Below are 21,975 nucleotides of genomic sequence, written 5' to 3'. Positions count from 1 at the left end.
ATACTACTAAAGTGCAGACAATGGAGTCAGCTCCAAAGGGGAGCCTATATTATCCTCGACTATGGCTTTAACCTTAGACCAGAAGACAGCTTGCCTCATCCGAAGCACACTATCAGCGTCATTTGATGAATTCATTTTAATCAATCTGGCTGGAGTATGGTAAGCTCTATTTATGAATTTTAAATGTAAGAGTTTATGCCTTTGGTTTATGGAAATTCATTTGAACTCAACACAGCAATATTTCCAAATCTTGTCGTCTATCGTTGTGCCAAGATCAATTTCCCAAGATCAAGTTACCATAGTTAGCAGGGAGGGACGAGCTCTCAAGAATGTCAGAGCAGAGTTTATCAAGTTTCGGTGCCCATCTCACATAAATAGGTGATAGACTTGTGTCAAGCACGATGCAACGATAGCACTTGCAGTAATATGGAGAATTTCTCCCTGGCCACAGTCCCAAGTCCAAAGTACATAAAGATGTCTAGAGGGCTGGACTCAGCACATGACTTACAGCCCTCTAAGGTTCTGAAATCACCAACCAGGAATAAATGTCCGAGCTGAGCGATCTCTCTCTTTGAAAGGGAAGTCATCACTGAGGGTGGAAGAAGCTATAGGCACAGTAGTTGAGTCTAATGTATTAAGCCCTCCTTTATGAGCCATAGACCAACATGCCCAGTGTGTATTTACAAAGAGGGCCTGGGTTTGCGTAACACATAAGATGCTCCTTATGAAGCCTATTTCTATTTGGTCTCCCTCTATTAATAAATGTGGTAGACAAGAGTCTGATATCAACCAATGTCCATCCAAATGGTCCTATTCTTCTAAATGGTACTTATGAAAACATCAGGTACTCTCAGACCATCCTTTTTCTTGGCTGTTTACAACCCATACTAAGCTAGTAAGGAGGGACTGAAGGTTGCTAAAGAATTATGAGTTTAAGGGGATTGGAATGTTGATTAACGAGTATAGGAATTTAGGTCGGACTGCTATTTTTATATTGGTAAATTCGCACCCTCATTCATAATGAAAGTTGAAGCCATCTATTCACTTGAGATTGTAATTTATCATGCATTGGGCAATAATTTTCCCAGATCAATCTATCCTTGTTGTGGTCTACTTTAATCCCCAAATATTTGACTGAAAAGTTCCACCACTTTATGGGACACTCCTGAAGAGGCTTAGTAAGAGAAAAGAGAGAAGATAGTTGAGAGATACAGGTGAGGAGGCAGTATGGAGCAGAATGTGCCATGGATCCGGAAGTGGGTAGGAGACAGACTGGAGCAGGGGTGCCAATGAGCAGACAAGCAGGAAGGGGTGAGAGGCAGGTGGAGAGAGGACTGCGGCTAGGTGCACGAAGGAAGAAGGAGAGAAAACAGGTGGAAACACAACAAGGCAAAGTGGGGCCAGCAGAAAGTGACATGGGGCCACAGCAGCGAGGAACAGACACATCAGGATGGGTGGGTGTCAAGGAGTCATAGATGCAGCTCCCTGATAGATGCAGCCCTACTGAGTATTACAATTGAAATATTTACAAAATCTATGTAAGAAAAAATAATTCCTTTATGCCAGCAGCAGAAGTATACACCTCATCCAACCAAAACAGTGAGAACAAAATTCTCCTGGTAGGGACACACCCCAAGATAGGGAGGAAAGGCATCAAACTAGGAACAACGAACTGAGATGAACGACAGAGCATCCAATCATGAGTGAGAGACTGACCCAAAGCCCACTTGTAGGAGGCTGGCACTCTATACACGAAGTACACTGTACAGAGAGTTCAGTGAGTCCCTGATTGGAAAAGGTAGATAATACTAATGCTCTGTTTGTGGTAGTGTGGGTGAGCAGTTAGGCTTCTCAGAGGGTAGAGCTAAGCACTTGTTGTACTCACACAGACAATAAATGAGACTCACACTCAAGAATAAATCCGAGACCAATTTGCAAAAATAATATACATTTTTAAATAATTTTTCAGGCCACATTTGTGCAGTTACGCACCATTGACCTCAATGGGGAAATCATTCAATCAGGGGATTGTAAGCGTGCTACCCACCTGTGAGGGCCCCAAGGCGCCGGGGGGTGGGGTAAGGGGGGGCAAGCAGCTCCGTTCAGTTGAAGAGCCAGGTCTTGAGAATTTCCCTGAAGATGTTCAGGGAGGGGGCGTGTAGGATGTCGACCAGGAGCTCCTTCCATGTCTTGGCCCCTATATAGGAGAAAGCTCTTCCCCCTGTTCTGGCTCTGCAGATGCGCGGAGTTTCAGTGAGGGCGAGGTCAGCAGATCGGAGGTTTCTCTTGGGTACATGGAAGGAGATCCTCTTGTTGAGGTATTGGGGGTCCGGTGTTGTGGAGGCATTTGTAGGCCTGGGTGAGTATCTTGAACGTGATTCTCTTCTTGACGGGGAGCCAATGGAGGTTGCGCAGGTTCTGGGTGATGTGTTCATGTTGTGTGATTCCGAGGACGAGTCTGGCTGCTGAGTTCTGGGTGGTCTGGAGTTTGTGGAGCAGGGATTTGTTGATTTCGGCATAGAGGATGTTTCCGTAGTCCAATCTGCTGGTTATGAGTGCGTGGCTGACTGTCTTCCGTGATTCGTGTGGGATCCATTTGAAGGTCTTCCGGAGGGTGCGGAGGGTGTTGAAGCAGCTGGAGGCGATGGCGTTGACCTGTCTGGTCATGGAGACGGAGGAGTTGAGTATGATGCCGAGGTTCCGGGCCTGGTCGTGGGAGGGTTGCCGAGGGCGGGGGGCACCAGGATGTCATCTGTGGAGGCGAGTAGAGCGGTCTCTGTGTTGTTGTTGCTGCAAAAACCGGATTGGAAGGGGTCGAGGATGGCGTTTTCTTCGATGAATTTAGTTAGCTGGGCATTGACAAACTGTTCGGTGACTTTGGCTGTGAAGGGAAGGAGGGAGATAGCTCGGTAGTTCTTGAGGTCCATGGGGTCTGCTGAGGGCTTCTTGAGCAGGGCTATGACTTCTGTGCATTTCCAGTTGTCGGGAAAGGTGCTGGTCGTGAGGGTGGTGTTGATGGTGTCTCGTAGTTCTGGCGCGATGGCATTGGCGGCTCTGTGATAGATGTACCGCAGGTAGGGCTCCGTGGAGGCCCCTGAGTGGATGCCTTTCATGGTCGAGGTGGTGTCTTCAGTGGTGACTGTGGTCCAGGAGGAAATGGTAGGCTGGCTGGCGTTTCTGGAGAGGGAGGTGGTTTCAACATCCGGTGTCTGGTCTTTGAAGTGGTCGTAGAGGCCCTTGATTTTCAGGTGGAAGTAGGATCCGAGCTTGTCGCAGAGGTCCTGGGAGGAGGTGATGTCCGAGGTTTCGCAGGGGGGTTTGGTAAATTCCTGGATGACGCTGAAGAGTTCTTTGGAGTTACTGGCATTGGCGAGGATCTTGTTTTGAATGAAGGTGCTTTTGGTGGATCTTACGTGTTGGTGGTATTCGGTCATGGCGTTTTTGTTTGTGGTGCGGTCTTCTGGCGTTTTGCTGTTCCTCCAGTTCTTCTCAAGACGTCTGCAGGTGCGTCTGGATTCCTAGAGGTTGGTGGTGAACAAGGTGGCCTTCCTGGGGCACTCTCTGTTGGCGCTGCGCAGGGGTGTGAGTTCATCTGCACAGTTGGAGATCCATCTGTGGATTTGTTTTGCTGCGAGGTTGGTGTCGGTCATTGTGGTGGGGGCGTCGTGGTTGAGGGTGGAGTTGCGTTGTTCCTCAGTGACTTTACTTCAGTTCCTTCATGGGAACAGCGGGGCAGGTTATGGCAGTGTTGGTTTGTCAACGTGGAAGTGTACGCAGTGGTGGTCTGTCCATGGGGGTTGCGTGGTGTGGCTGGAGTGGATGTTGTTGCCACCTGCAAAGATGGGGTTGAGGGTGTGTCCTGCCTTGTGTGTGGGCGGGATGACGATATGTTTCAGGCTGATGTTGGCGAGGTTGTCCAGGAGAGTGGAGGAGTTGGTATCGCTGGGGTTGTCGTGGTGGAAGTTCAGCTCTCCGATGAGTATGTAGTCCATGGAGGCAATGACGTGTGGTGCTATAAGGTCGACGATGGTTGTGGTGAAAGGGGCTCGGGTTCCGGGGGGTCTGTAGGCAAGGTGCCATGAAGGGGGGTTCTGGGGGTGGTCTGCATCTGGAAATGAAGGTGTTCAGTGGTGGAGAGGAAGTCGTTTGTGGTGGAGGTGGAGAATCGGAGGGAGCTCTTGTGTGCGATGGTGAGTCGTCCTCCTGGGCGGTTGAGGCGGTCTTTCCTCTGGAACTTGTATCTGTCTGGGATGCAGATGGCGATGTCGGGCGGAGGAGGAGTTGGTCCAGGTTTCTGTGAGAGTGTTTTGAGGAGGTCCCAGATCTCAACAGCGTGTCTGTGCAGGGAGCAAACGTTGAGGAGGATGCATCTCAGGGTTTCGGAGGTGCTGGTGTTTGGTGCGGGGTTGGTGGCCGTAGGGGTTGAAGGTCAGGCGGCAGTGACAGCAGGAGAATTGTCCGTGGGTGGTGCTCAGCGTGGATCTCTGGCAGTTGTTGGTTCTCCTGGGGTTGAGTGCAAGGAGGGTGGCCGAGTTGTAGCGGTGGGTGGTTGGAGAACCGGGGTTTCTGGCGCTGGTCGCGGGTGGGTCACGGACAGGCACAGACGGGCTTGCCTTTGGCTCGCCAGCGGCATGTCCGCAGTGCGGCCATGCAGTGGCCACCATTAAATAGGGCAGGGGGGAGGGAAGCCCAGCTGGGAGGTGGAAGCGGGCGTTGCCAGGGGGAGGGGCGCTGGGGGGTCAGTGGCGAAACAAAATACAAACCAAATACAGTGAGGAGTTACAATAAGGCACAAGAGCAAAACAGGAGACAAATAAGGCAAACTGGGGAGAAATAAGGCAGATGATAATTGCAATGACAATGGGCAATGCTTACAAAAGGCACAATGAGTACGGGAAAAAAATAAGGCAACTTAGAAGGGCAACGCTTATTAAGGCACAATGAGCACAAATGCAGGGGGCAAGCAGGGAGCGATACGCAGGCGGAGAGCAGGAGGGCCTTGAACACCTACCAGGAGGAGGTGTTAGGGGCAGAGGCAGGCGAAGGCACAGCAGAGCTGCTAGAGTGGAGAGCGGGACTCTGGCCAGGAGGTCAGACAAAAATGTATATGAATTTGTTCAGCCGACTTTCAAGGTTCACCTCTTGGACTCCGGTAGTTAGCACGGCCAGGTCCAATGTTCCACCAGCAGATTCTAGGGAATGTCCCGGATTCACCCGGGAGCAGGGTGCTGAGGTCATTGGAAGCTGGGAGCAGGTCACAAGAACCTCAGGACCATAAGAGCACAGCTGGATTGTCGTTACCAGGGCCGGTCGGGCCGGGTACAAAACAGATAGGACAGATGAGCAGCATGCATCAAGATGTACTTACGGTCAGAAGCAGGCAACTTGGAAGAGGCGATTTCAAAACAGCTAAGCCACTCACGACATGGGTCTCAGGGATTTTGACGTCCCTTGATGGGTGCTTGCTTCCTAGGCAGTTGGAGTCCCAAGGGGACTGTTCGTCTTGATGCAGGTTGCTGAAGCTCCAGTATCCTGGGGATTAGTGCGGCATGGCTCCGGTAGGTCCTGGTGTCCCCAAACGTGGTGGAAGGACTGATCTGACCCTTCAAAGCTAGTGTACCCCTTTTGGTCATGGTGCTGCTTCGGAGTCGCCAGAGAGCAGGGGAGTTCTCTGGTGATTTGGCAAAGGCAGGAGCTGCACCGGGGTTCTTGGAGTCCTCACAGTTGTAGGATGACATAGCACAACCCTGATTGCAGAGTCCTTGAGGCAGCAGGCAGGACTTGGTACCAATTTCTCTACAGCAGGGCTTCAGTTCGTGGGTAGCAGCTCTTCTTTGTCTGTTTCTTCTTCTTGTCTATTGAATCTCAAATTCCAGATCCAAGGATGCCACCTAAATTTATTTATTTATTTAGAAAGTTTTATAGAGCGCGAACAAGATCCTTGCGGATATCAGAGCGCTTTACATAACAACCGGCTGTAAGTAGAACAAACAAAAGTATGCAAGTAAACAATCATATAAAACCATAATTCGTGCAAATATAGTAGGAGGATTAAAGCATGGTGATGTATATTATAACAGGAGCTAAAGAACTCAGGTCTGAGAAGATAGTGCTCATGTAAATTTTGCCATGAGAAACGCTTTAACTTCTTTTTTGAAAGAGGCGGTGGAGGCATTCCATCTGGTTTCAGGGGGAAGAGTGTTCCATATTTTGGGCACCATCCCTGAGAAGGATCGTTTATAAGTTTTCTTTTTGTTGAACCTTTGAGGTTTCAGTAAAAGGTTGTCAGCACTCCTAGAAGACCTTAGACCACCAGAGATTGTCAGTTTCTGCGCGAGGTAGCTGGGAGAGCTGTGGTGTAAGGCTTTATGAGTCATGCACGCAACTTTTAGGTGGATTCTAGCTTCAAATGGAAGCCAGTTCAAGGTTTTTAAGTCCGGGGTAATGTGTGCAGTTCTTTTCGAGCCAGTGATGAGTCTTGCTGCAGCGTTGATAGACGCTCATAAGGGCGCTGTTGCAGCTTTTGGGAATAATTTAAGGGAAGTTAAAGGGGGAGACAGGTAGTAGCCAATGGGCTAACTACCTTTAGGTTGTGTACACCCTCTAGGTGATCACTTCCTGTGGCAAGAGGCACTACCCTATCCCTGGTCTCAAAATCATCGATTTTCAAAAGTAGTGTCTCCATCGCCTGCCACACCTTTGAGGTGGTTCTGGCTGAATGTGGACACTCCTCCTCATCTAACTAATTTTCCTGCCTGTCCTCCCATCAAATGTGGAGCAGGATAGGGGGGTTGGCATCACCACTATCTGAGGAAGCCTGGGTTGAACTTCAAAGGCGGCACCGCCTTTGAAGCTTCCCGCTCTGGAAGACCATTCTGGCGTGGAGGTGGTGCAAAGCACCTCTGCCTAGAGGAGGCTTTGTTTCAGGCCTCTGAGAGCCTGGGCTCTAACCCCATGAGGTCAGAAACATGTCTGGTGGTGGCAAGCTGGCTATGACTAGTCAGAGACCACATCAGTGCTTGGTAGGTTGTCGGGGGATCCTCTAAAGGGTCTCCTGTGTGCATTTATTAATAAATCCAACACTGGCATCAGTGAGGATTTATTAAGATAATATGTTTGATACAATACATCTTAGGGTACATTAAAGCCATCATGGAGCTAGGAAATTCGTAATGACAAGTTTCCAGCTCATGTACTCTTTATGGCTTCCGGGTGCCCTTACAATAGCTAAGAATGGCTCAAATATTGCAGGGTCCTATCTGCTCATGCAGATATGTCCACTTATGGGACATAGTGCACCCTGTCTTAGGGCTGTACGACCAGCAGTAGGGGTGACTTACCTATACCTCACACAGTGTATGTGGGCATGTCACACAGGTCTGTATTCCATGTCGACTTTCTGGTTTTCTCTGCACCAAGTATTCTAAATTAAAGAGAGAGACCCCTTTAAAGACCAAAGGGATAGGGTACTCTTAGCAAGTAAAGTGCAAGTTCCCTTTGGGACAAGTCTAAATGGCATGTACCAAATACGTAACACAGGACAAATAACACTTTTTTTCACAAAAACTAAAAACATATTGCAAATTTTTCTTTTAATTATAGTTGCATAAAAATCATTACATTTGTATACAAAAAAAAATTCTTCCTGCATATACAACCTTAAAAACAATTTTTTTCTCCTTTGACATATATACAACAATTGACACAGACATCAATATATATAAAAACAATAGAGACAATACGATTGTAGACTACTATCGTTAGTCTTTAACTTTACACATCATCTATAGCAGTAAATTTCTGGTCCGTTTTCAACTTCTATTTGTGCAATAACAGGACCAAATTCCAATAGAGATTGTGTATTCAAAGTTCCGTCGACGCGTTTCGATGGATTTATCCAATTATTTCCATCTTTTTCAAGAAAGATCAGTTCCAGCCAAGGCCAGCAGTAGGCAGCCTCCACAGTTGTCAGAATAATGCAGCCTCCGAGGCTGTAAGCAAAGGGGGTTAGAAAAGCAGCTACCGTGTCTCGGGGCAAGGAAGAGCCATGCAACAGGATCTGCCCCCGGGGTACAGAATCAGCCTGAGGCCAAGCTCAGCTAAGTGGTTGCTTCCAACCCCACCACACTCAAGTGAACGATCATTTATGTGACGTCCTACTTCTAAGCATTGAAGGTCACTCCAATATCATAGTCACTGCATACGAGCCAACCCAATTTCAATACAAGTAAGGATTGGTAAAGCTAAATAAACTGTCTTTTTGCATAGCGAAAGCCCTTCATAACTGCACTAGATGTCCCTCTCATGTCAGAAGCCAAAGCTCAACAAGCCTGCCAAAAAGAAGCAATTACCCAAGTTGTTTTAAACGTCCCTATTGAGTCACATGCCACTGCTGCAAACGTCCTTCACAAAGTTGGGGGGTGTCTTCAACAAAAGTATGTACAAATACACTTTTGCTATGTGTTAGACCTGTCAGCCGTAGGGTGGTCTTCCCTCAAACATTTTGCCTCAGCTCCTCCATTTTTGCAGACCTTATTTTTTGTTCTCTACACACTTTACCACTGCTAACCAGTGCTAAAGTACTTGTGCTCACACTCCTAAAACATGGTTACATTGGCTTATATCTAACTAGCATATTTAATTTACTTTTAAGCCCCTTGTAAAGTGGTACTACATATACTCAGGGCCTTTAACCCCTTCCATGCTCATGACGGAATGGTTCCGTCATGACCCACGGTTGAGCTGTGCTCATGACGGAACCATTCCGTCATGACCCCGCCCGCGCAAGATTCCGCCAGCACAGCGGCGGAATCTGCGCAGCATGGAAGGGGTTAATTAATTGCCAGTAGTGGGCCTGCAGCACTGACTGTGCCACCCACTTAAGTAACACCTTGGAACATCTCTCAGGCCTGCCATTGCAGCCTGAATGCAGTTTTAAACTGCCATTTCAACTTAGCATTAAAACCCCCAGGCCAATCCCTAAACAGCCCTTGTATTACATACAAGTTGCCCCAAGGCAGCCCATATGGCAGGGTGCCGTGCAACTAAAAGATTGGGCATGTACTTTTTAGTTTTACATGTCCTGGTAGTGAAATACTCTCAAATTAGTTTTTAACTACTGTGAGGCCTGCCTCCCTTATTGGATAACATTGGAGTTACCTTGTTAAATTATATAAATGTAATTTCAAAATGAAACCATTAACCAGTTCATGTTTGGTGTCTCTGGAATTCGAATTTAAAATCCTAGCAATTTTGAAAATGCCACTTTCAGAAAACTCACAACAACACACATGCCAGTACCCAAAAACATCTGTTTTTATTTCTTTTCTTTTCATTTTAAGGGTTCATTTTTCCATGGAGGAAACACAATTATTCAAAAATAAATGTTAACGGTTTTCACAAGAACAACATATAGACAAATAAAATAACAGACCACAGACCAAGTTTTTAACACATATAAAACAAACAAATTGATCGTCACGAATTGTATTACTGGACAAAACATGGACATGACATAGACAACAAATTCTTCATACAAATGAATACGCTTGAGTAAATTACTTTTTGAAAAAAAGAGAGTGAACACATTTAAAAACTAATAAAGTGAAGGAACACAAAGGTGAAACAAAAAAATGAAACAAATGCAATGAAGCCCAAACCTATGGAGGTTTATATGGCTACGTTTTTTTCAACCTTGTTAAGGGCAGCGTCCAAATGGTGCACTATTCAGGATTCCCAGTGTATTAGAAAAAATGGTTATCATTCTTTCACAAAAATTCAAATAGGGTTTTTTTCCTGACAGTGTGTTTTCTCACATTTGTTTGGGCTCTCAGCGGTCGACGGGTTTCGAACCCAAAAGTAAATTGGTAGGGTTCTCTTCAGGACCTAAAACGCATAGTGAAAGCTGGCATTTTTCTGCACTTAACCCTTTTGTGTTTGTAGGCTGTCTTGGGTCACATGAATGGGTGTAACTGACAGTTACACTTTATGGATTTTTCCCAGGCAGTCACACAATGGAGGGATTAGTGGGCCTGCATTGGCCATCTGCTGACAGGATGGGGGGTGAATCTGAGCACAGCCGCGCTTACAACTGAAAAGCCTTTGCTCTGCCATAATACACAAGGCGTAACGACCCTACATTGTTACTGCAGCCAGCTTAGAGCCAGGGCAGGGGAGCCAGGATGTTCCATGCACTTCAAATCCACTGTCTAGAAGCTTCTCTCACCTTCCAGAACCAGAGCACCATGGTATAAAAAGAGGACCCCAGACACCAACTGTTCAGTACACTTCTAGACCTCTGGGTTACTCTGTCAGGAAGAAGGACTGCTGTGCTGCTACAAGGATTGCTACTCTGCCAAACTGCTGCTCTGAAGGAACTGCTGCCCCACTGTGATGACCTGCTGCCCTCTTGCCTGAGAAAGAAGAGCTGTACCTACTACTACATCTTTAACCCAGGACCCCAGAGTGACTCAAATGGCTAGAATGGTGGCCTCCTGATCTGAGCCTCAGGAAACACAAAAGCTCTCCAACCAGCTCTGGTATCCAGCTGCAGCAAGTTGCTGACCTCCAAGTGATGCCTCTCAAGTCGTGGACCCTTGGTGTGGCTCACCTGCTCTTAAAATCAAGCTTTTGGGCTCTGTGCAATCGGAAATGGGCTCATCCGCACCGGCACTACTCCTCTGGCACCGGAAAGACCTGGATGTCTGAATGATCAAACCTCCATGCAACAGCCAGCTTCTTCAGCACCTCAAGACCCTTACGGGTGATTTGCTGTTCCAAAAAAATGTTCGATTGATTGAGCTGTGCTAGGATGTGTAACTGCCTGCGTGAAGATACAATACATAGGAGACAGCACGTGAGGTTGAAGGAGCGCACTAGGATGCATGTGTGCCCAGGAAGAGGTTCAGTATGTTGAGTGTGAATGTGTAGGTGTGCAGGGGTGTGTGTGTGCTTGTGCAGAGAACACACACATACACATGCAAGACACTGGGTTCCATTTTGGGGGCCCACGCTTAGCTGGAGAAGCAAGGAAAGGTAGAAGATTCCCCAGACAGGTTGGTGGATTGCTTCATTCTTTAGAGCTGGGTGAGACACACATTGGAAGAAGGAAGAACCAGGCTCTTCAGTCTACTTCAATAGGAGCTCTTTGATCCTGAAGGTCCAGTGGGGATGCTGTTATATGTACATAGGGAGCAGAGTTTGAGATTCTGGTCTGTCGAGACCACTCCACCGATCTGGCTGCCGGGCAATGTGCCAAAGTCCACGAGGGGGTTACTACCATTGGTGCTGTGCTGTGAGAGGCAGAGAGCCATTTCCCAATAAAGAGAAAATGCCTGTTTATGCAGTCATCAATCCCCTTATGCCATGTGGGGCCCGTGGTGAAGAGAGAGGACAGTTGCCCTGTAAGTGCTGCTTTGACCCTACCTTTGTGCCAGGAGGAAGGTGCTATGAAGGAGGAAGAGGACTGCTGCTCTGAGCCCACATGCAGATGAGCACACATTGAGGGCTGTGACATGTGGTGGGTAAGAGCACCAAATTCATCTCCCCAACAGGGAGCATTGGAGACCTGCCCCTAGATCCCAGGAGAGATTTACAGCATTGAAGGAGTGCTGAGGACATCGGCCACAGCGATCGCAGCTTCGCATCATCTGGACCCAGCCAGGGACTCACGTACTCTCAGCCACCACTCTGCAAGAGTGGGCAAGACTGATGGGCAACCGGGCCCTGGAGACTTGAGAATCTTACTGATGAGCCCCCATGGAACCTCTGAGACTTGAACTCCTTAGCAGGGCCTAGCTTGGATGTCGCCACAAGTGAATGGGAAAGAAAGCAGCCATAAACAGGGAAGTGGGACTGTAATGTTGACCCGAGTAACGCTAGTGGGTTAACCTCAAGAAAGCTGTGTATAATGTTTGCAGTGTATCGTATTGCACGTTGTATTAGTAGACAAATACCTCTTTTTACATAAAAAAGGTTTTTGACTGGGCAATCGTTTATTGGGGTTGCTGGATGTATTTTGAGTTGTGAGCCTGTGCTTGTGAAGCTTTGAACTGCTCAACCCGCGCTACCACTGATATCAAGAGCTGAAGGAGTACTTCGTCCAGTTGCAACCAGCCCCTAGTAATCCGGGCCCTGTGACATCCGGAGCAAATGGTCTCAACCACCAAGGTTGGTCCCAGTAATCCCTGCTGCCTGGTGGCCCTCTGCATGGGGTTGGGACAGGTGGTATGGGTGGAGAAGAGTGCAGAGTACTGAAGGCCATATTTGGAGTGGCCACTCACCAGGACTTCCAAAAGAGTAGTTGGAGAAGACAATGGAGTTGGTGAAATGTGTTTTCACGGGTACATGTGTGTATTTAGCTCAGACCCTTTCTAGGAGTCCACATTTGACTTCGCCCTGGAGTGAGTCAGGAGCTCAGCCTTGACTGTGATAAGACAGCAGTATGTAGAGTGAGCAAGAAGTGGGAAAGTGAAAGAGAGGAGTGGGTGGGTGGAAGGTTGAAAATGATTGCTGTAGAGGAGGGTGGTGGGACAGGGTATAGGGGCAGTAGATAGCTGATGCTGGACTTCTTTGGCCAAAGTTGAAAGGATGAGTCTGCCTTGCCAGGATCCAAACTTGTGACCTCCAAAGCGCCACATTTGTTAGCAGAAAATGTTCTGCTCACTGAGCCAGGAATCATGTGATTAAAGACTCGCTCAATGATAACGTCCCTACTTGAAGATAAACTTGAATGAAGCCCACTCTGCTCTCATTCGTACACTCTACTCTCAGCGACTCCCTAGTACTTTCACGCATCTTTCACCTTCATAAATACCATATCGGGGTATCCCGGAGCTGTCGCGTCATTCCGGACAGGCTGTGCCTCTCTCTCATTTGAAACAAGTACGGCAACAGCAACCCCTGGAATAGTGGCCAGGTCCTCATGGTGCAATTGTGTTACTCAGAGTTGTATTCTAAATCTCCTTTACCTCTCAGCACTGGCTCCACCTGCCCTGCATGCAGCTCCACTGACTCACTGCTCTGCCCAACATTCCACTGTAGCAGTGTGCTCCAAACAGCAAATACTGTCCTACCAGACAACTCAAGCGCAGTTCACACTATTGCATAACTAGTGTAAATTGTGTTTAAATGCATTTCAATCGAAGGACCTCTGTAAATAGTGAGCCAGAATACAGCTCGGACAGCATTTGACCCTACCACCCAGCAGCCATGACTGTCAAGGGCTGGACATAAGGGTTGGTCCTTCAACTCTTTATTAGCAGCTCTTGGGCAAGGGTGACCCCTTCCTGTGGGGTGTGGAACACAAGTGGCATACGGAATACTCTCTATAAGGAGGAAAATACATAAGGCTTACGTTTAGGATCTGGGTATGAAGAAGACTCGAGCAGAAGCAAGCCAAAGGAGTTGGTGTTTAGTGGTTCACTGAGTATAGGTCCTTTATATCTGGGTACAACAGGAACTACCTGATATGAAAGGGGCTGATCCCACAACAGGAGCCATTCGGCAGGAAGAGGCTGGCCCCAGAACAGGAATCGCCCGAAATGCCATACTGAAATGTATTCATATTTGGTGGCCATCTTGGGATGGGCTCTGTGTTTGATAGTCATCTTAGAAGGGCAGGTGAACTGATGCTTCTAGTTTATAGCCATGACTGTGGCTGGCCCAAAGCCATCACAAGAACAGGGGTGCTGCCTCGCCAATCCAGAACGAGTCAAGCACAGTCAAGATTTGTAATAAATAGTTTATTTGTATTTATGTTTTTTCATAGCCTGAATTCTGGTCAGCGGCCTCACTTTCAGTGTTTTGTTTCCTGCTTCCTGTTTTATTTCGCGCTCTCTGTAATAATAACCTTTTGCTTGCCTCTATTTTGTGACAGATCTCAATTTGATCTTTTGCTTTTATGTCTCTCCGAGTATCATTTTCTTGACTTTCCTGCATCTCTTTCATGTTTCAGTCTCATGAGCGGTGCTGACCTGTGACTTTACATCTTCTGATACGTTGACTCTTACTTTCTGTCTGCAGTGGGCAGAGTTCATGCAGCTGGGATCAGGAATCCCTGATTCGGAACTTGATGACGTCATCGCCTCCCAGAGGGTCAATCAATGCTGCACTCTGGTCTACACCTCAGGGACAACCGGTGCACCCAAGGGGGCGATGCTGAGCCATGACAATGTGAGTATCAACGCAGAATTATGTGTCCTTGGAGAATTATTTTTAAATACAAATGTAGTAAACGGAAATGCAATGTAATGCAGAGAGTGTGCTGTGTAGTATTTAGGTCTATATCCGAACACTGAGATGGCTATTAAGCTCACTGAGCTATCAACCTTCAAAAGGGAGGGACTTGGTCATTCCAGAAATCTGTTCACATGATGATAAAGGCAGACAGCGTCATGTTTATCCAAGCAGGTACAGCTGCTAAAAAGAAGTCTATGACGTATCATATTTACTAAGAAAACGAATCTAATGAATTCCACGTTTCAAAAATATTTTAATGTGGGAGGGAATGTGAAGCCAAAGGCCTGAATAAAAACTAAGGCAGCAAAATACCTTGGTTCTAGAAGCAGCTGCTATTTGTTAAAAAACACTTTATCCATCCAGCACAGAAGATCGCTTGCTTTCAGTGAAGTAGTGCAGTAACCCCCCACCTGCGGCATTTGCACGAGCCAAGTAACCTCCTCCTCTTAGGGGTGCAGAGGTCTAAACCCAATATCAATACCGTGTGGGGTCCATTCATAGCTGCCAAGATTTCAGATTGCTTGTGTGTGACATTTTCAGTGAACTTATGAATGACATTCAACAACTATGTGTGACACTTAGAGGGGAACTTTCTCACGAGCAAAATAAAGCAATGAAGACCAGGGGAGCATACATCTCAGAAATGACACTCATGTGAGCAACGAGAAACTCTAAGAAGATCTTAAAACTGCTGCAAAGCACCAGAAATGGAAGGGCACTAACCTAGTGCGCCACCCAGCCCAGCCGCGGCATCGATGCCCAGCCCAAGCAGCCTGCCCCTGGTCCGTGAAATAAATATATTAGGAAAAATGACCTAAGACTTGTGGTGGACTCTGGCAGAGAGAGAGAGCCACGGTACAGGCCAGCATCATGACAGGCAGTGGCACCAAACTCTGTCCCAGCGGCGGTAGCCGTGTTCTGGTCCAAACAGCATCTCTGATGAGAGGCAGCACAGGCAACAAAATATTGGCGGCACTATAGTGGTGTGAGCAGCGGCGGGCTTGAGTCCAGTCAAGCTTAAAACACATAATGTCATAACTGCCGCCCATTCGCATGCGGAGCTCCACACTGTAATGGCTGATGCGTGGTACTTAGCTGGGCTGTCCATTATGGGTGATGCCAAGGAATGTTAGGGCTTGCAAAACTGCATTCGGTTAGCTGCAGAAAATGTTTCCACGTGTTCATTGTGGCCCATTGCATTTTTCTCAGATGACTACCGCCATTACGAAAATGTTTCAAGGACACAGCAGTTCATCAAAGACGTAGCTTTAAATGTGCAAAAATGAGCCCTATGTTATGAGCAGGTCTGATCTTACGAACACAGCTAATGTGCGTAAAACTACAGATTAACACTGTGATCGATGAAAAGCTTTTCATCTCCTACTATACCATTCGGACCCAAATAACTTGCAGCCACCCCTTTAAAGTAAGGGCAATATTCTTCAGGACCTGAGCCCAGCAACATTTCCATTTCAACACACTTACCAATCATCAGGGTATCCAGGCCTCACTAGGATATGGCTACCTACATCTAAATAGTGTGACCAGTAACACTTGTCATACAAATGTTGGCTACCTTTTATGGGTTCCACAAATCACACAGTCCTGTTCAGTACTACCCAGGACTAACCACAGAAACCAGACACCAGGGCAAGGACAATAAAGTGAATTCTGCGCTGATCCAGGAGGGCCATAGGTGTGTTTTTGCTGTGGATGTTGCCAACTTGCCCTTGATTGTCCACACCAAGACTGGGCCAATCAGCCTTTCACAGCATCCCCTCCTGCCTGAACAATCAAGCAATCAGAGAGGCAAATTTGACCTTCCTGACATTTTATGTTATATACATTTGTAAAGTGCCCTATCACCTGCAAGGGTATCCTGGTGCTGAGCAGGTATTTGTATCTAGCCAGGTGTTCACTATCTTGAAGAATTCAAGAACAGAGGAGGAGGCTTTGATGCAGAGTGGAAGGCCATTCTACCTACAAGGCAGCATTTGGACGTTATCACCAGCAAATAAGGGACACCCAGAAAAAGCACTAGTGAAGGGCATTGAAGGAAGTTCCAACTGCTTCACGGAGATCTTCTTGATCGTTAAGGATTTCGCCTCGACCTCAGCCACTGCCACCAACATCGCTGTCTCCCAACAACTCTGCAACAACCTATCCAACTTCTTCCACAGCAAAACTGCAAACAATTACAGCAACTTTGCATAGCAACCCAACCCCAGAGAACTCATTGCTAACCTACCCACCATCAACCTATACGACCACCTCACCAAATGGACAACCCTTACCATAAAAGATCATGTGGACCGTCCACTCAGGAGCCCAAGAACCCTTGCCCCCACCACATCTACAATATGAAAACATCACCGATCAGCACCATCCGAATCCACATCATCAAAACCTCTATCACGTCCACCACTTTCCCGGATGAATAGAAACTTGCAGAAATCAACGCCTTCCTTAAGAAGCCCCCAGCTGACCCAAATCAATGAAGCAACTTCCGACCCTTCTCCCTGCTCCTCTATCCAGTCAAATTGATTGGGAAGGCCATCAACAAGCAGCTCACTACCCACCTTGAACTTCACCATCTTCCATACAACACTCAATTAGGATTCTATCATCTCCTACGCCGATAACACCCAACTTATCCTCTCCTTGATGGGTAAGACAACTACCCCCAGAACCAACTTCACCAACTGCATGACCATGGTAGCAGACTGGATGCGAACCAACTGCCTTCAGCTCAACTCCGACAAGAAAGAAGTGCTGGTCTTTGGCAACAAGACCTCCCAATAGGACTCCATCTGGTGGCCGTCGTAGCTAGGACCAACACCCACACTGACAGACCATGAAAGAAATCTAGGGGTCATCCTAGATGACAAGCACAACATGACATCTCAAGTCAACACAGTGTGCACGTCCTGCTTCCACAGCCTATGCATGCATCGAAAAATCTTCAAAAGGTTGCCTTACAACCCCAGACAGACAAAAGCACTCATCGTGAGCAGGCTGGACTATGGCTACACTCTCAATGCCGGAATCTCCAAACAAGTCCTACACAGACTCCAGACCATCCAGAACACGGCTGCAAGACTCATGCTCAACCTCCCACACTGCACCCACATCATACGGCACCTCAGGCAGCTTGACTTGCTACCCATTCACAAGCGCATCAATTCAAACTTTTCATGCACACAACCAAAGCCCTACACAACACAGGGCCAGAATATCTGAACAGCCGCAACACGTTACCCAACCCACCAGACACCTACTCTCTGCCTCATTCGTATACATTCCCCGCTTCTGCTACATTGCACTTAAGACATGGAACGACCTCCCTCACCACATCAGAGCCTTCTTCTCACTTTTTGAGCTCTGCAAGAAGGTGAAAACCTGGTTATTCATATGAGCATCTTGGAGACTACAAACCTACAAGCCTGCCTAAGTGCCTGGATACACTCTCGGGTGACAAGTGGACCTTATAAATCAATATAACATAACATTCTATGCTTTAGGAGTGATGTAAGAGAATACCCGCCCTCATGATCTGATACTGTGTATGCTTGGGATGTGTGCGAATATGAGTCCTGCGAAACGTAGGTGGTTGATGAAGGAGATGCAACTGTTCAAGTAGGGGGGCCTAAGTTGTGCAGTGCCTTGAATGTGCATGTGAGTAGTGTGAATTTAGCACATTTGTGTATCAGGAACCAGTGGAGCTCCCTGAGGTTTGGTGTGATGTGAGTGCTGTGTGGGAGGTAGAAGATGAGTCTGGCTGCTGAGTTCTGGATGGTTTGTAGTCTTCAATTGAGTTACTGTGTGATCCTGGCATATGGGTGTCCACATAGTGCAACTTACTTGTGACTAGTATCCTCGCCATAGCAGAGGATGTTAATGTTGTGTGCGCAGATGACATCAGTAAGATGGGTCATGAATGTGTTTAAGAGGGTGGGGCTGAGCAGTGAATCTTGAGGCACTCCGCAGATATGTTTGTGGGCATCAGAGGAGTAAGATGCCAGGCTGAGAACTTGTGTTTAATCTGTTAAGCATGAGCATATCCAGCGGAGAGCTTGTCCTACAATGCCACTTTGTGCTGGTGCCTGATAAGGATGGGGTGTGACACCGTGTCAAATGCAGCAGAGACATACAGGAGAATGAGAGCCACCATGCCTCCTCTGTCAAGGATCATATGGATATCGTCTGTGGTGGTGATGAGTGTTGTTTTCTATAATGTGGTTGTCCTGAATCTACACTGTGTGGTGTTGAGGAGCTGGTGATTGCTGAGGTGGTTGGTGAGGTGTCGTTTAATTAGTTTCCCTGGTATGGTAGGAGGGAGATGGGTCTGAAGTTGGAAAGTGTGATTGGGTCAGCGGACAATTTTAGCAGGAGCATGTCAGTGGTATGTTTACTGGTGTCCAGGAATGAATTGCTGAAGGTGTTGATGAAGGGTGTTAGTGCTTTGCTGATTGGTAGGAGTCCTTTGGTGAAGGAGTGGTGGGGAAAGGGTCAGATTAGGCCCCCAAGTGGATGTTCATCATGGTAGCAGCGATTTTAATGGTGGTAACAGTTGGCCATGAGATCAGGATTCGTTCTTTGTGATAGAAAGTTGAGTTGTAACTGTGACGGGGTCCGATTGTGGGACAAAATTGCTGTATATGGAGGTTATTTTGGGACAAAGACATTTTAAGAACTTTTTTCAATGGTTTGTGAGGTGGTGATAATGCTAAAGGCGGCGGAAGGCATGGTAAAATCTTTAATAATGGCAAAGATTTCCTTCCTGCTTTTAGTGCAGGCGTCAATGTGATCTGCAAGAGCTGGGCACCTGGTGTTCCATATCTGCAGGTGGAAGCATCTTAGGGCTGATTTAAAGATTTCTTTATCTGTGGTTTCTTAACCTTTCCTCCATTTGTTATCCAGTTGCTTGCAGTGGTCTTTCGTCAGGCTGAGTTCCTCAGTGTACCAGCTTGTTTGTAGCCTGGCTATTGAAGGGAGCCAGAGTGTTGACACATGGCCTGATCGAGCTGTTGAGGTTCTTGATGGCTTTCAACAAATTGCTGGTGTGAACATGCTGGCGCGCCGAGAGTCCGGAAGCCCACTACTCTTCTTTGATGCTTCTACAGCTGCAACATGCAGTTCTGATGGTAGTAGTGTTGCAGGGATTCTGCACAAACACAGAACTATGCATAGGATTATGGGACCTTAGTATATATGGACTAAGTCATCCTACCACCTTAGTACCAATGAGCCCAGGACCGACTAGCAATAGTGTCTCACTTGCCCTCCTACTCACTCAAAGGAGAACAAGTGATTAGACACCCCAGAACACAACACTCCCGACTCTCTCAGGAATCGCTGTTGCAAGACACATCCTTTCGCTCGCACTCTTATACTTGTCTATAATAAGATCTGACAGACACTCAGAAGTTTAAAGTATTTATTTTAACTAACGTGCTCTAATATGCAGTATATATGCAACAATAAGCAGAAAAATGCATAACACAAATACAGTCAGCATAGCAAGTAGTACGTAAATCATAAAAGGAGCTGTCATAGTGAGAGACAGCATAGCCTAACCTCCCTTCTCTTGTATAGAAGCAGGATGATTATATTTTAGAAGATCTCTGGGTATTATCATACCTCAGTCTATAGATGATAGATCTATATCATAGGTGCTGTCATGCTCTTCTCCATGGAAAGGTCCCTCTCTAAGTGTCCGCTACCCATCCGTGTGTTTCAATATGACCAAAGTACTTATTCCCAAACAACAGCTGCATCTGTATGTTATGTCTAGGTGCTAGGGCCTGACCAGAACAGAATAACAAGGAGCATTATTGTTCAACCTTGTTCACAATGTTGAGACTAAATCCCTGAAACCTGCAATTCGTGAACACAGCAGTGAGTTCTCATGTGAAAATATCAAAAGAGGCATTTGCAAAATAAACTTGTGAGGTAATGTGTGCAAAGCAGCAGACAGTCTGCAGCATGCTCATGCTAACTTAGGGAAGACGATAATGTCCCCATGGGCCATGTGACACCCTCCCCTTGGTCAGGACATTAGCCCTGGACTAATACAGAAGTCACTGGTAAGCAGAACCAAAGCGTCTCCGTGTAAGGACAATTTGGATTCAAAGTGCCAGAGCAGGACCGTGATATAAAGTCAAATGGAAGAAGCACATTTTGTACACAAAAATATACCCAATTACATCGTATCCTCCGGGCCAAAAACTTTGCGTGACAAGTGGAATGCCATGAGCTCCAATAAGGTGTCCCACAGGGATCTATCCTGAGTCCGACACTCTTTAATTTATATGTATCTCCCCTGGCCAAGATCATTAAGAATCACGGCTTCGACACATTGTCATATGCCGATGATACACAGATACTAATTACTCTTGGTCCGGATGTCGCCAGTATCAAACATAGGTTTGGACAATGCATGCTGGACATAAACAACTGGATGTCAACTAACAACCTCCAGCTAAATGCCAATAAAACAGAAGTTGTACTTTTTGGCAATGCACAGACGCTATGGACAGCATACTGGTGGCCCCCTACTTTAGATACCTGTCCTACTCCAAAAGAATTAGCCTGAAATCTCGGGGTAATGCTAGACAGTTCACTCTCTATGCGTGATCATGTCAACTACACAACACATACATGTTCCGGGATAATGAATGCTCTCCGTAAAATTTTCAAATGGGTTCCTTTGTCTTCCCATCTGCCATTGATCCAGGGTCTGATTGTCAGTCGCCTGGATTATGGAAATGCTCTGTTGGCTTCCATTAACTCTGAACTCCTTCATAAGCTCCAGGTTCTGCAAAATACAGTAGCCAGACTGGTTTTAAATCTTCCTGTCCGTTCTCCCTCTGCTCCGAGTTTGGGGTTGCTCCACTGGATACCCATTAAGAAGCAAATAGACTTCAAAATCTGTTGTCTCGTCCATAAAACCCTTAATGGGAAGGGCCCTCATTATCTGGCAACAAAACTAAAGAGTTATCAGCCCTCTAGGACACTTTGCTCTGCAAATAAATCCTTACTAATAATTCCGAATGCCCGAACAGTTAAATACTTAAACAAATCTTTCTCAAACCTTGCCCCCACCCTCTGGAACTCATTACCCATACACCTACGAACACAGGTTGAGCACATAAAGTTCCGTAAGTCCCTAAAGACCTGGCTATTTTAACTCTTTTCTTCTCTAGCCATCTTCCTGTCTGTTCCTGAGTCCTGGCAAAGCGCTATGAGACCCTCGGTGATATATGCGCTCTACAAGAAACAGTACATAGACATAGACATAGACATAAGACATCAGAACCATCCAGATTAAAAAGCAATGCCGGGGGGCGTGGCCAAGATGGCGGGGTGAGCGGACGCTTCCTCCCGTAGCTCCTCCGGCCCGGCCAAGCTTGAGCCCTTTTCTTATGCTTTTCTCCCCCCGCTGAGGCTCAGCGTGGAAGAGGAGCGTGGCGGAGCACCTGGTGCGCACGTTGTTGCCGTTTTGGTTCTGATCGCCTCGGGGGAAGCCCCCAAAAAGTCCGATCAAGCTCGAGGAGCGAAGGAGGGCCTGAGGGGCGGAGCGCATCGGAGTGCTGTCCGGGCGCCTCGGCTGGGCCTGGTGCTGAAAGTTGCGATCTGGAGGGAATCTGGCCCGTCGTTCGACGGAGGGTGAAGGAGCCCTGCGGGAGGGGACCCGACGGTGCGGAAGACTTCGGACGGGTGCTTTGGCACTCAGAC

The 21,975-nt window shown here is 47.1% G+C and overlaps 1 protein-coding gene across 1 annotated transcript in view; it reads left to right on the top strand.

Moving 5' to 3' along the window:
• The window catches only part of LOC146863661 (long-chain-fatty-acid--CoA ligase ACSBG2-like), a 570,849-nt gene that overhangs the window by 126,786 nt on the left and 422,088 nt on the right, over positions 1-21,975 (top strand). The window contains exon 6 of the mRNA XM_085627754.1: positions 14,023-14,172. Coding sequence (XP_085483880.1) covers positions 14,023-14,172 — 150 coding nt within the window. The remainder of the gene's footprint in view (positions 1-14,022; positions 14,173-21,975) is intronic.

Source organism: Triturus cristatus, chromosome 2_1 (assembly GCF_964204655.1).
Source record: "Triturus cristatus chromosome 2_1, aTriCri1.1, whole genome shotgun sequence".
Lineage (NCBI taxonomy): Eukaryota > Metazoa > Chordata > Amphibia > Caudata > Salamandridae > Triturus > Triturus cristatus.
The sequence above is the reverse complement of the archived record's forward strand: the minus strand, read 5'-3'. Positions and strand labels throughout refer to the sequence as shown.